The 15,000-nt window shown below is 31.3% G+C and overlaps 2 protein-coding genes across 2 annotated transcripts in view; one reads left to right on the forward strand and one right to left on the reverse strand.

Annotated features, from left to right (window-relative positions):
• The window catches only part of LOC147032632 (inositol 1,4,5-trisphosphate-gated calcium channel ITPR1-like), a 578,387-nt gene that overhangs the window by 371,979 nt on the left and 191,408 nt on the right, over nucleotides 1–15,000 (forward strand). The window lies entirely within an intron of this gene.
• Nucleotides 13,284–15,000, reverse strand: part of LOC147032634 (uncharacterized) — a 2,803-nt gene continuing 1,086 nt past the window's right edge. The window contains exons 2-3 of the mRNA XM_085870423.1: nucleotides 14,856–15,000; nucleotides 13,284–14,759 (exon numbers count right to left, since the gene is read on the reverse strand). The exon at nucleotides 14,856–15,000 is cut by the window's right edge and continues 68 nt beyond it. Of these exons, the coding sequence (XP_085726549.1) occupies nucleotides 14,154–14,759; nucleotides 14,856–15,000 (751 nt within the window). The 3' untranslated portion in view covers nucleotides 13,284–14,153. The remainder of the gene's footprint in view (nucleotides 14,760–14,855) is intronic.

Consider the following 15,000-nt stretch of genomic DNA (forward strand, 5'->3'; position numbering starts at 1 on the left):
CATTTATATATTGTGAAAAAACGCAACTGTAGCCCTTAAAAAACCCTAACCCATCTTCCCATCGTTAAAACATAATCTATTTTATACACTCTATCATACAATATCCATATGGAACACAATCTATTCCATTATCTAAAATAAATCTCTTATCATCAAAGGCTCCTAATGCCTTTTTATTTACTTCTTCACTATATATGTTATGTTTATAACTTCTTATTGTATTCATTTTCCTATATTCTTCTTTCTTATTCATCAAACAATTATAATAATTTCTAAAAGTTATTGATTTCTTTATTACATATTTCTTTATTCCCTTTAACCTCTTATCAATCTGTTCACCATACTTATCAGCATATGCCTTTGCTCTCAATCCAATAAACTCACTCATTACTTTTCCACCCAACTCATCCTTAAACTTACCAATAACCTTTTCATTCTTTTTGGAAAATAACTCACTCTTCTTGCTGAAATTACTTGTATCATATACTCCAATATTTTTCTTCATATCTTCATAAACATCATCAGTTTTTATATCTAGGATAAAACTATCAGTGTCCATATACAACAATGAAACATTTTCACCATACTCTTTCTTTAAGTCATTATACAAATAATCATACATCAATATCTTTGATAAATCAAGAACTGCTGTTCCAATATAAATTGGTTGATCCATTACAATACTTTCCTTTTTCATATGAATTGCAGAAAAGTTCTCTGAAAAAACCTCTTCTCTCTCAAAACTTGGTTTATTTATCAATCTCGAAGCTTCTTTCCAAGATGTTGCGAATCTAATGTTTTGCCTGTTTCTAACATTTTCCATAGTCTTTCCAAATACAGCATTATTCATTAATTTATAAAAGTCCCCTTCAAATTTTACTTTTGTATTTGCTCTCATATCTGTATTGAATTGAATATACTTTTTCACCCAAGGACTTTGTTTAAATTTTAAAACTCTATGAATTTTAGCTACTCTCAATCCTTCTCTCAAAAACTGTTTTAAGCTTCTCTGATGTAAAACATATCCCTCTTTATCATAGAATGTTGTTAATAACTTTTCTGTTGATTTGCCTTTAATATTAAAACTTTTATGATAATCACTGAACCATTCTTTCTTTGGGGTTTCTTTCTCACATGCAAAAGGAAGGTCTTTATGCTTATTATGAAGAACACTCGGGTACCTCAAATCAACTTCAAAATAATAACCTTCTTCTTCGTCATTCAATTCCTCTTGAGAAGAAATAACAATATTCATCAAAGCCTTTTCATAATCCTTTTCTTCCACCCACTCTAATTTACCATAAGGTAGAGATTGAGACATTGCCCATCCATACAAATTATTAGCATCAAAATACATCAAATAATTACTATCTTTTTCACTATCATAATTTGGGAGATATTTATTATTTGCTTTCGCATATCTTTTTGAACATACTTGTGATATTCCACCTCTCTTGGACTTCTCAATCATCAAAAGCATATCAACATCACTGATTAAATCTATATCTTGTTTTGTCATTTTCAACATTGCACTCCAAGCTAAACCAGGAGCTGTGAAATAGTGGGCAGGGTCTAATCCATAACAATTTTTATTATGACAGAGTGTTCTAAAAGCCTCAAACACATCAGCTAACAATAAAACATCTGTTTTTAGATATAAATCATGATATTCTCCAAGGTTCTTTATCTTAAATATTTTCCATATTTCTTGTGCGTGTTTATATTCCTTATCACTTATCTCTTCTTCATAAAGGTTATTATAGAAACTTTCTTTTGAAGGAAGTTCTGTTTCTTTAAATCTCATAAATGAATCCATATAATCATAAGGATAAATTCCCTTACTTGTAAGAATTTTCTCTTTACTTTGAATTTCATTCCTTGTTTGAATTTCCTCTCTCGTAAGAATTCCTTCTTTAATCAGAATTTCATCTTTAATCTGAATTTCCTCTTTAGTTTGAATTTTCTTTATAATTAGAATTTCATCTTCAGTTAGAATTTCTTCATTAATTAGAGTTTCCTCTTTACTTTGAATTCTCTCTTTAATCTGAATTTCCTCTTTAGTGAGAATTTCCTCTTTTGGAAAGAATGAATTAAGATTTGGAAAAGAGTCCGTGGAGCTGAGATTTGATGCGAGGTAGGCTAGTGGTGTTCCCATAAACTTGTAAGAATCTAGAAACCTAATACGAGTTAAAGGTTTTGTGAATATCATTTTTGAAAATGAAATATACTTTTGACTTGTGTTTGTTATGGCAGAAATATTCCCTGGTGTTTTTGAAAGTTCATTTATAAATAGATGTGTATCATAGTTGGCGCTGTTGTGAAGAAAGACTGGAATAAAAGAAGGTAATTTATAATTAAGATTACAACAGGAATGAGCGGGACCTCTATATTTACCAGTAAGATGACAATGGTCTCTAACTTTAGACTCCTTAATTTCCCCCTCACAAATATGACAGATATTGTTCATTCTAAATTCTAATTTTTCTTCTTTGGTTAATTTCATCGGTTCATTTGTTTCTTTCATTAATTTAGTGAGTCTTATACAATCCTTTTCTAATCGTTTTACAAACTCTTGTGAAGCATTTTTTCCACGATAATGTTCAAGTTTGTCATACTTTTCTCCAACAGATGATTTGATATAATAACAGAAACCACAAGGAATATGTTTTTGATATTTATTTGTATATGGTTCTTTTGGATTAGGAGAAGCAGTATTTATCTTTTAAGGATACATTCAAAATCAGCGTATATCACAAATGGGTGCATGATAGATTTATTATAATCTTCAAAATAAATCTTTCACCAGGTTTAGGCATTGTAATTACAGCTGATTTATGATTACTACAATATTTTGAATGTTGTTCTAATCGTTCTTTTGTATGAAATGAATTAAGACATCGCTTACAAGGATATATTTTGTTTGCTGTTCTGAATACCTGAGAAGAGATTAATCTTGATAAATTATTGATGTATGTGTAATGTGAATTCTTTCCAACACTAAAATATAAAAGGTCAATGTGTGTTTCTTCATTTTTATAGTTGTTTGAAATTTTTAATATTTGAACTTTGTTTGTATCCGTTAATCCATATACATTAATAGAAAGATTATTCTTTTTCTCAAATTTAGGAATATCTGTTAGTGGCATTGGGAATTTAAAATCTTTAATGTCCAAGGTATTCTCATATTTCATATATTGTTTTACTCTTTCTGAATTACATTTTGGTGGATGAAAGTGAGCAAGAACAGACCAGAGAAAACATTTATTATCATTGTTCTTAATATTAACAACTGCCTTCTTTCGTTTTATTTCTTTTGGTAATTCAATATAAGAAGAAGCTTTCAGAGGGTTTGATTTTAGAATGTGTATATCTAAAAAGATGATTTTTTTAATATTGAATCCACTTCCTACCACTGTATTATCAACATCCTCCTCTTGTCTTGATAGTTCTTCATAAACCCCACTATTCAAAAAATCTTGAAATGATGTTATAAAATGAAGACCTGTTCTCATATAAGGAGTATGTTCTTCATCTTGTCTTTTCATATTCATTTTCACTCCCATATAAAACTTTAAAGTTTTCATTTCTTTTAATGTCTTTTTAATAAATTTTTCAACATCGGGTTTCACTATTTCAATTGATTCAGCTATTGATGATGGACCGGGTTCTCCAAATTGAAAAATCCTTATTTTTATATGCCCTTTAAATGCCCCATCAGTGTTTTTAATATAATAGTCTCCCTTTACTTTAAACTCATTTTTCTTGTGTTTTTGTGATTGAAGATGTTTATTATAACTACTCTTCAAAACATCCTTTGAACAGATATCACAATGTTTTCTTTCCAACTTAAGAGGAGATATTTGATGAAATAGATTAAATGTGTGTTTGTTGGTTCGGAGGTGTTTTCTATAATGTTTATATTCGTGATTACAAACATCGCAGTACGTTGTATTCACCATATTTATAGAATAAAACTTTGCTTAAACTAAAATTTTCTTGATGAAAATTTCGTTTAATTTATAGGTGAATCTGTGCTTAAAAACATTTTATCCTCCAACTTTTTCACTTAATAAATACAATGTTTCAAGACACAAAAGACAAGTTTCAATCAATCTCTTCATCTGTTAAAGATACTGAGAAATATGTCAAGGATGTAAAATTGAACAAAGATAAATATAACAACTATTGGATAAAAACTATTATGGTAAATAATATGAGTTCTTCAATTTCCTTCAGTGGAAGGGCTTTCAGTATACCTGGAAGAACATCAATTAAAGTATCTCTAACAAAAGTTTCTCCTCTCCTTCTAGTAATATATTCAAAACTAGAAAAAGCAATGAAACAAGAAAAAGTATCAAAGAACAAAAACCTTATGGATGAAGCTTTAGAAAGAAAAGATAAGACCATCTGTAATATGCAAGGAGAAATTTGTATTTTTTTCAACAACCCTAAAGATGTAAATCCAGATGAAATAAAGGATGTTAATATATCAGGTGAAATGACATTTCGTTCAATAGTAGTTAACGATAATTTTAAAATTACCTTTAATATAAAAAATGTTGTCGTTGAATCTGATAATGAAAAAAAGTATATCGATATTGATGGTAATATACAACTGAAAGTATAGATGAATTTCAGTTTAAGTAAAGTTTTACTTTATAAATATGTTAGACTTTCCTGATTCTCCATATGACAAATTTGAGAATTGTCCTGCGTGTGAAAGACGGGGATTAAACACAGAGTCAAAAGCCTATAAACAATGTATATTCTGTGATTATCTTCTAATTAATGATAATAAAAAATATAAAAAGGAAAATAATTCTTTTAGATTTAGACCAAAAATGAATTACTTTACAAGATTGATTAGAGAAATGAATGTAAAGTATGAGGGTGATAACACACCTTTCCTTCCAAGGGAAGAAACTGAACGTATAAGAGAAATGTTCAAAGGATTGTTGTTGTATATTATTCATGGATGTAATTTTCAGGGAAATATCAACACAAGATATTGTATAAATAAAATAATGGATTATCTTGAAATTAAACCTGAACTTAGGATAAAATATAGAGTTTCTAAAAAAGCCAATAATAAATTAAATAACCTGTTTTTCAAATATATAAATGAATGATTTTTTACCTATTTGGGAAAATAAGATAAAATTTAACAACCATAAAAATCTCCCAAATTCATTAAGATGTCTCATAGTTGGTTCAAGTGGATGTGGAAAAACCTGCTTACTTTTAAAAATGCTCCTCACTCCCAACTTTTTAGATTATGATAATTTAATAATTTTCACAAAGTCGAGTTTTCAACCAGAGTATCAACTACTCTCACAAGGTTTTAATGCTGGTCTTCAAAAAGAAGATATAATCGGTTTATTTAAACGTCAAAAAAACCTAAATGATTATAACATTGAAGATATAATTCAACTATTTTGTGATACACAGAGATGTAAAAAGAAATCAAATCCTATAACTTGTATTCTTAGTGATAATACGGATGATATACCGTCTCCCCAAGATTTGGATAAATCAAAAAAGAACCTCGTTATCTTTGATGATTGTGTTAATGAGAGAAACCAAACGGTAATGGACAGCTACTACACAAGAGGGAGACATTCTTCTTGTAATTGTATTTATCTTAGTCAATCGTACTTTCAACTTCCTCGTCGTTCCATCAGAAACAATGTTAATACTTTTATTTTATTCAAGTTAAATTCAATAGATATCAATAATTTTTGGAGAGATAATTGTTCCACATTATGTAGTAAAAATAAATTTGAGGATTACATGAAGCACACGACTGAAAAATATAAATATATTGTTGTGAAACAAGATGAGATATTAAGGGATATATTTTTTGTTTTATAAACAATTACATATATAAATGACAACTATTATTATAAATCTTGTGGGTAAATCTGCTTCTGGAAAAAACTTTCATAAATCAAGGTTCTTGTGTAGTACAAATGAGAATATTGTAAATTTACTTAAAAAACACCCCGTGATATGCATTGTATCAACAACAACTAGAGCAATAAGACCTGGAGAAATAAAAGGTGAAGATTATCACTATATTTCAGTGGAGGAACATATGCGATTGAGGAATGAAGGACAAATATTTGAGGAGGTTTCTCTTGGTACAACAAAATATTCACATTGTAAGAGTGAGTTAAGGAAACTAAAATCTGGTGGTGTTGGGATATTAGAAACTAATCCAGAAGGAACAGAGACAAATTATTAAATATCTGAGCGGAGTGAAGATTTTATCATTCGGTTTTGATGTTGATGAAGAAACTCAACGCAAAACGTATGAAAAGCAGAGATGCAAGTATTAGTGAAGAAGAAATTACAACTCGCATTAATGTTAATAAAGAATTTGATGAAATATTTAAAGAAAATGATTTATTTGAACACATCTACTTGAATGATGAAGAAAAGGAAAATTTCCCTGTTAATCTTTACAATTCATTAAATGATATTTTACAATAAATAAATGGATACAAAAGAAAGAGCAAGAAGATTTAAGGAACATCAAGAGTTGGTTTCAAAAGTTGTAAAACAACAGGAAGACATAAAGAAGAAACGCAGACAGAAACTAACGGGCGAAGAAGCATTTGAAAGAAAACAAGAGAAATTTTTTAAACCACTTTTAAAAACTTCCCAAGAAAAAATGAAAGATGTTTCCACAGTTCCCACAGTAGAATATACTCCCAGAAAGCTTCAAATGTTAAAAGATTTCAGTCAAATGACGGAGGAAGAATTAGAGCATTTAGGAGAATTAGAATATGATGATGAAGGTTTATTTCAACAACTGGAAGAGATTAATCAACCCCTGATTATATTGTGAATGCTATTCAAAACAATGAATATTCAGCGGATTCAAAAACCAAAGCAGGACTCATTCCAACAGAACAACCAGCAATATTTCATCTTGTTCAAGAAAAGGTATTGATATTTAATGATGAATTAAGGTTCTTAAGTTCTGCTCAACCCCTGTTAAACTAACTCCGAGATTAATGTTTCTTCTCACAAAAGATGGAAGACAAGGTTCAACTGTGAGGGATGAATCAAAGTATATTGATAAACCATTGGATATGGAAAATAATGATGATAGAGTATATATTGATTTGCTGAACACTCTAAATTATAAGGTTATTCTTTCTGGTAAAAGTAGGAAGAATGAGAAGGAGAAACACATTATTCAGGCTTTAAGTATCCTTGGTTCAGGTATTAGTTTTCTTCCAAATGACCCATCGCAATTAGTTAATAGACTGTTATTGTTGTTAGGCAGTAAGAAGGCTGGAAATAACAATTGTTTTAATGAAGCATCAGCCATTTTAGACCAGTTGATGAACATGAAAATAATTAATAAATCTCAATATAAAGACATTTTATCTCATATTAAATAAGATGAGAAGCACAATCCTGAGTTTTAATTTCACAACAAGCGACCACACATCTTCATTCCCATACCCACTACAACTTGACACAACAAAAGAATATGAGGCATCTTTATTGTCCATGGAAACTTATAATACCTTATTTAATATAACCGAGAAAAATGACAAGTTTAGTTATAATCCGGGAAGTGGATACAAAACGATAACAGTCTCACCCGGAGCATACGAGATTTCTCAAATATCTTCCGAAATTGCTCATCTTATGAAAGAACAGGGTGATGAACCAAAAAATATTGTTATAAACATTCAAAAACATACTTCAAAATCAACGATTAAAGTTAAAAAATAACTACAAGGTTGATTTCACAATTGATAATTCATTTAGAGAGTTATTAGGTTTCTCCTCAAAAAAGATTGAAACTAATGGGACGTTTTACAGTGATAATGTCATTCAAATATCCTCAGGAATAAATTCGGTGTTAATTCACTGTGATTTGATTGATGGTGCTTATAATGATGGAAAAAAAACAAATACAATATTTTCATTCAGCGCATACTCAACCCCAATTGGTTATAAATTCAATATGGAACCTAAAAATTTGGTTTATCTTCCTGTGTCAGGAAAAACCATACACAGAGTAAATTTTAGGATAACCGACCAAGATAATCGTGTGATTTCTTTTAATGGAGAAGTTATATCCATCAGAATTCACCTACGTGAAGTTTTTCAATAAATAAATACGATGATTATTGTGAGGAAACACGAGTTGGGAAAATATAAAATAATTACAGGGGATGGGATGTTCCTTTCCCCGTACTACAAGGGTGAAGGTATGTATCTTGGTAGAGGATACTATAAACCCAAGAGACAAAGGGGTGTCGGACATCAATTTAGAGGAGATGGGATAATTGATACTCTCATGGGTATTGGTTCAACTATTCTTAAACATAAAGACCTAATTGGTTCAACTGCTTCTGCTGTGGGAAATGTAGCAGGTGCTGTAAAGAGTATAAAAGATGCTCAGAAAGAATCTCATAAATTACAAGCAATAAAAGAAATTAAGAAAGGTAAAACTCAGTTGTCCCCCCAAGAACGACAGAAAATAATTCAAATACTTGGATCAGGGTTTCAAAAGTTTTAACATCTTTTTTCCTAAATAAATACAAGTATGGAAGCAATTGATAGTATCTATGATTTGGATGATACTATTATTATCTCAAACTCCACTAAAAAGAAGATTACTTCAAGGTAAATGCAATAACTGGAACAGACTGGAATACAAATGGTACAAAAAGTTTTGAAATAAATAATCAACAAACCTATTTGAATCTCTCCGAAAGTTTCTTGTTGTGTAAATTTAAATTCACTAAGGCTGGGAATAACACAAACGCTAGACTTGTAAATGATTTGTTCTGGAAAATGTTTGATAGTGTGCGATTGTATATTGGAACACAAGAAGTTGAAGCGGTTGATTATGTCTCTGCTGTATCTGAAATGATGAAATTTACACTCTATACATTCAGTGATAGAATGGGAAAGGGGTCTGTCGAAGGTTTTATTCCTGATATGTCAACGGGAACAAACACAGACCCTGGATATATTCAAAGGAAAGGAATGTATAATGATGATACAAAAGCAGAAAATAGTTTTACTGTGGCAGTTCCTCTTAAAGGTATATTTGGATTTTGTGATTATGATAAAGTTCTGTATGGTCTTAAAATTAGATTTCAACTACAAAGGAATGATAATGAAAATAGATTGCTTTTTGGTGTTGGTAGTGCTTTTGGTGAACAGAATAAATTTGTAATTGAGGAGATGAGTTGGTATATCAGTGAATATACTCCTAATCTTAAAACAGAAGAGATGTTGAATCGAAGACTTAACTCAAAGAAACCACTCAGTGTATCATACCTCAAAAGAAGATGTCAACACGTTAAACTCAATCAAACTACTTACACGTGGAATTTGGGTGTTCTGGAAGGAAAGCCACGATATCTGTGGATGATTTTTAAAAAGCCAGATGGTGATACTGCGACTGATAAGAATAATGCATTGAGTGATAATGCTAAGGTGAAACAACTTCGCGTTTCTCTAGATGGAACATTTTATCCACGAGATAGATTGGAAATTAATTGGGGAAAAAAAATGATTTTGCTGAAGCATACAAGTCTTACCAAAAGGTGTGTGAAAGTAATGGAAATAAAGAACCTATTTTAGATATGACAGCATTTAAAAGTTTGTATACAATCTATGCGTTTGACCTGAGCGCTCAAAAGGAAACTATAAAGTCTAATCGAGTGGATACTTCCCTATACATTGAAAGAGCAGAGAGTGAAGAAGTTGATACATATTGTTTGCTTTTGGAAGAAACAGAATTGCAGATTAATACAGATAATGGTGTGATGATTAGTCTCACATAATTTTTTGTTAAATAAATGAGTGGCAAAGTACCAACTGGGGTATATGTTAATCAAATCAATCTTCATAAACTATCATCTTGTGTTCAAAATCAAAAGCCTTGTACGATTAACGTTAATACAATTCAGAGAAAAGGAGCAGTAAGAATTGATGTTTTGCTCACAAGAGAACAGGTTAAAATCTTGAATGACACTGGCTCACTTAAAATTAAAATGACAAAACCAATGTTGAAAAAATATTCAATAAGAGAGACGAGTGGAGGATTTCTCCCATTTCTAATTCCTTTATTTGCTGGTTTAAGTGCGGTTGGAGCATTGACGGGTGGTATTTCAACAGCGGTGAAAACTGCCAACGAAAGGAAGGCTCAACTCCAGGCTCAAAAGAATTGGAAAGACATAACAAAGAGTTGGAGAAACAAATTAGTGGAAGTGGTGTAATTGTAGATTTTGCTGAAAAACTTGAAGGTCTGCCTGATAAAGTGAGATTGTTAGTTGGAGATATGCTTTCTTCTATAGCACAAGCAGGTGTAAAATTAACAAAAAGAGGTAATGGATTATATCTTTCTAATAAATAAATGAGCATTGATGAGTGGTTGAAAGAATTTGGAAAGAATACAACATCAAATTTACAACTTGCCAAATATTGTAAGAAATTAAAAATTCATAATGTGGTTATTTGTATGAGAGATGAATTAACAAATGTGCCGAAACATACAAAGAATATTATTATGAACTTAGAAGATAATGATGGGAACGGTACTCATTGGGTTTGTATTTTTAATAGTCAAGACAAATATTATTTTGATAGTTTTGGTCTTCCACCACCTGTTGAAGTCATAAAATTCTTACAGAATGGTGTTTATCAAACATTTCAAGTCCAAGAATTAAATTCCAAGTGTTGTGGTCAATTATGTCTATATGTGTTATTTCAACTCAACAAAAATAAAAAATTTTATGATATTATTTTTAATCTAATATAAATGACTTATGTTGGTAAAGATGGTTCTATCTTTGGTGTATTTCAAGAACTGGATATTGATTTATCAAATTATTATACAAAGGCACAGGCTGAACGACATAAATATAATATAAACAAAAATATTAACATGAAAAATGCTTATAAATTAAAAAATTATCCAAGCCCGACTGACGCGAATGACTTGGTGAGATTAAGCGATTTATCACAATATATATACTTAAATAAAACGGCTGTGTATTCCAAAGATACAGAAGTGTTGATATTATCTCCAGGTCATACAGAATTCACAGTTCGAATTAAAATAAATTTTTATAAAGAAGGGCGTATCGTTTGTATGAGAATAGAACAATGGCGGTATGATATGAATGATTTAGGGTATAATTGGTCATTTAAAATTAACCTCGAAGACCTGGAACAATTAAATCAGTCTCGTAAGGAAGAATATTATCCACTTGGTATCGAGAATGAGTTTTGTGGAGCCACGATTAGTAAACAACAAATAAAAGAATTTAATAAGGGTAAATATAATAATGGTTTTGCCCTTGTTTATCTCATGAAAACAGAAAAAACAGGATTATATATAATAAGTAAGGAAATACAAAATGATTTAACTATGGGAAGATGGGGAGGTGTTTCGTGCCATAATATTATTCTAACATATATTTCTAATACATAAATGACAGCAAGAAGGCTTCAAGAAAATTATCATTTCTGTGTCCAAGCATACCTTCAAGAAAAGGGTATTCGTTATTTTAATAAATATGTTCTACAACATAAGAATGAGGTATTTTCAATAAAAGATTGGCATTATGCTGATGTTGATAAACCGACAACTTTAGATTTAATTAGAATGTTAAATAATGAAAAAATTATAAGGTTAAGAAAAGGTAAGGCTCTTTTAGAAATTCAAAAGAAATTTTATTGGTTTCCTGTTGTAAAAAAAAATTATTTTGGATACAGGAATAACAAGAAATCCTGATGAATATATGTATAATATTCTATGGGGTGTAAACGATTCAAGGATAGTAAGGGATGAGGAAGGAGTTGAAGAAGAGAGGGAAGAGGAGGAAAAGGAGAAGGAGGAGAGGGAGAAGAAAGAGAAGGAGGAAAAGGAGAAGAGAGAGAAGAAGGAAAGAGAGAATAGAGAGAGGGAGGAAAGAGAGAAGAGAGAGAGGGAGAAGAAAGAGAAGGAGGAAACAGAGAATAGAGAGAGGGAGGAAAGAGAGAAGAGAGAGGGAGAAGAAAGAGAAGGAGGAAAAGGAGAAGAGAGAGAAGGAGGAAAGAGAGAAGAGAGAGAGGGAGGAAAGAGAGAGAATGAATAAATATCAAAATATGGAAACCAGTGAGATTCAAAAAAGATTGGTGGTATTACAGAAAATAACTCAACCCACCGAGGAGGAAAACAAAGAATTGACAAGTCTATTTGCAATACTTTCGACAAGACTATTAGCATCGACAAGATATGGATTTTAATTCAAGTTTTTCATTTTTTTTTTCTTAAATAAATGGAGGAGAGAGTGAAGGCATTTCTAAGGATTCTTTATGTTTTAAAAATTAAGATTCAAATGTGCATGTTGGAAACTAAAAAGGTTTTTGCACTCTGCAGGAATTTTTCTTATAAATAAATGAGTTATTGTCTCAAATGTAAAAAGAAAACTAATACTAAAAATATTTCATATATTAAAAGTAAAAATAACAGGGTTATACAAAAAGGTATATGTTCGGTGTGTGGTTCAAAAAAAAATCAATTTATCTCCAAACACAAACTCGGAGAAGATATACAAAAGTTTTTATCAGGAAGTAAATTTACAACTACTGGAATACCAGGGGAATTACATCTTCCAGGGTATTCTTTCTGTGGTCCAGGCACAAACTTGGATAAAAGATTAGATGAGGCAGACAATCCTAAATCCTGGAGTAAACCAATCAATAGAGTTGATGAAGTGTGCATGAGACACGATATTGATTATGGGAATACCACAACGTTGGAAGAAAAGCATGAAGCCGATAGAGAAATGTTGTATAATTTGTCTCTGATACAAAATCCAACCTTGAGAGAAAAAGTTGATAGGTTCATCGTGAAGAAGATGATTAGTGCTAAATCAGAGAAGGAAAGTTTATTCCAAGGAAGTTGATTATATCTGGTCTGCTGATTTGATTGAACTCAATAATGATAAGGGGTACAAGTATGCTTTAACCGTTATTGATTTGAGGAGTAGATATGCGTGGGTTGTCCCTTTAAAAAACAAAACAGGTAATACTCTTATGTTAGCTTTTCAACAGATATTTAATAAAAGTAAGAGAAAACCTAAAAAATTGTGGACTGATGAGGGTAGAGAGTTTTATAACAAGGCATTTATGAATTTTCTAAAAAATAACAGTATTACATTATACAGTACCTTTAATGAAGGGAAGGCAGTTGTTGTTGAACGTTTTAATCGTACCTTAAAAGAGAGACTATATAAAAAATTCACACAACTCGGTTCACAACAATGGTCATCTTTTATTCAGGATATTGTGGATAAGTATAATGACACGATTCACACGTCAACAAATATGAAACCATCAGAAACATTTACAAAATTAAAATATGAAAAAGAGATTAATGTCAGAAAACCTAAGTTCAAAGTTGGTGATATCGTAAGAATATATAGGTGGAAATCTCATTTTGAAAAGGGTTTTACTGAACGATGGACGAAAGAACTTTTTAAAATTGTTGATGTAATCGATACAGTTCCTTGGACTTATAAAATATATGATTTGGAAGGGGAAGAGATTTTAGGTTCATTTTATTCACAGGAATTACAAAAGACAAAACTAAGCAGATAATACACCTTTGTGGACACTCGAGGGCCAAGTCCGAGGTGTACAAGTATATAATGTGTGTCAAGGGGGACGTTCTTAGATCTGTGAACCCCAAACACAGAATCCTCAACTGAATAGTCAAGGTTTAACTTTTGTTTGTGTGTGTGTGTGTGTGTGTGTGTGTGTGTGTGTGTGTGTGTGTGTGTGTGTGTGTGCAATGGGAGCAATAGGTTGGCGCTTCACTCCCTCCTACTATACACCGTTGTGGACACTCGAGGGCCAAGTCCGAGGTGTATAACAGTATATAATGTGTGTCAAGGGGTGGACGTTCTTAGATCTGTGAACCCCAAACACAGAATCCTCAACTGAATAGTCAAGGCTTAACTTTTGTTTGTTGATGTGTATGTGTGTGTGTGTGTGTCCCAACCCTCACATTCAAAATCTCAACCCCAACCCTCACATTCAAAATCTCAACCCCAACTCAATCCTCACCCAACACAATGTCTTTTTCAAAATGAGATTTCCACCTATATATATATATATATATTTTACGTTTTTTTTTTTTTTCTCTTCTTCCAATTCTGTCTTTTAAGGCTTTCAGGTTTGATGACATCGAAAGAGGGAGTAAGAACTTTCTTGATAGGTTTAAATCCCAAAGAGTGGTAGCATTTCAAGTCTTCAAAATAACCCCAACTTTCCAAGTCTCCAAGGTCGTTATTTAAACCATCAAGGCAGAACTCATTTACTGATTTTTTCAAAATTTGTGAGTCTCCAAGGTAGTTCCCATATTTAGAACCATCTTGGCAGAACCCTTTTCCTGAGTCTCCAAGGTAGTTATTTAAACCATCAAGGCAGAACTCATTTACTGATTTTTTCAAAATTTGTGAGTCTCCAAGGTAAAACTTGTATTCTGGCTCATCAACGTATAACTTGTTCAGTGGGTATTGTCTTGATAACTCACAATGAGTACTATTGCTGTAAAACTCTTTTTCAGGATTTTGCTGGTCTCCAAGGTATAACTCTTTGGTTGGGTCATCAAGGACGAACTCGTTCTGTGGGTCTTGGTCGCTCATAAGGTCTTCAACCAAGCCAACAATTTCGCCCCAAGTTGTAGCAAAAGCAGTATTTTCATTTCGTATTTCAGACACAATTTCCTGTGAGAGAAAATAATAATGTATTAATTAAGTTATTTAATTATTAAATGAGTATGCTTCAATCAAAGTTTGAAAATAGGAAAATAAAAATCTTACCTCAACAGATAAGAGGTTTGAATCCAGTTCATCAACTTGAAGGTTTAGTTCCATACAAGACAGAGAGTTCCAAGGAACACCAAAGTCATCCCACTCAAGGTCTTGCTCGTTCTGTAGGTCTTGGTCGCTCACAAGGTCTTCAACC

This window comes from Eptatretus burgeri, chromosome 2, assembly GCF_056783735.1.
Source record: "Eptatretus burgeri isolate ZD-2024b chromosome 2, Ebu_testis_v1, whole genome shotgun sequence".
NCBI classification, from domain to species: Eukaryota; Metazoa; Chordata; class Myxini; order Myxiniformes; family Myxinidae; genus Eptatretus; species Eptatretus burgeri.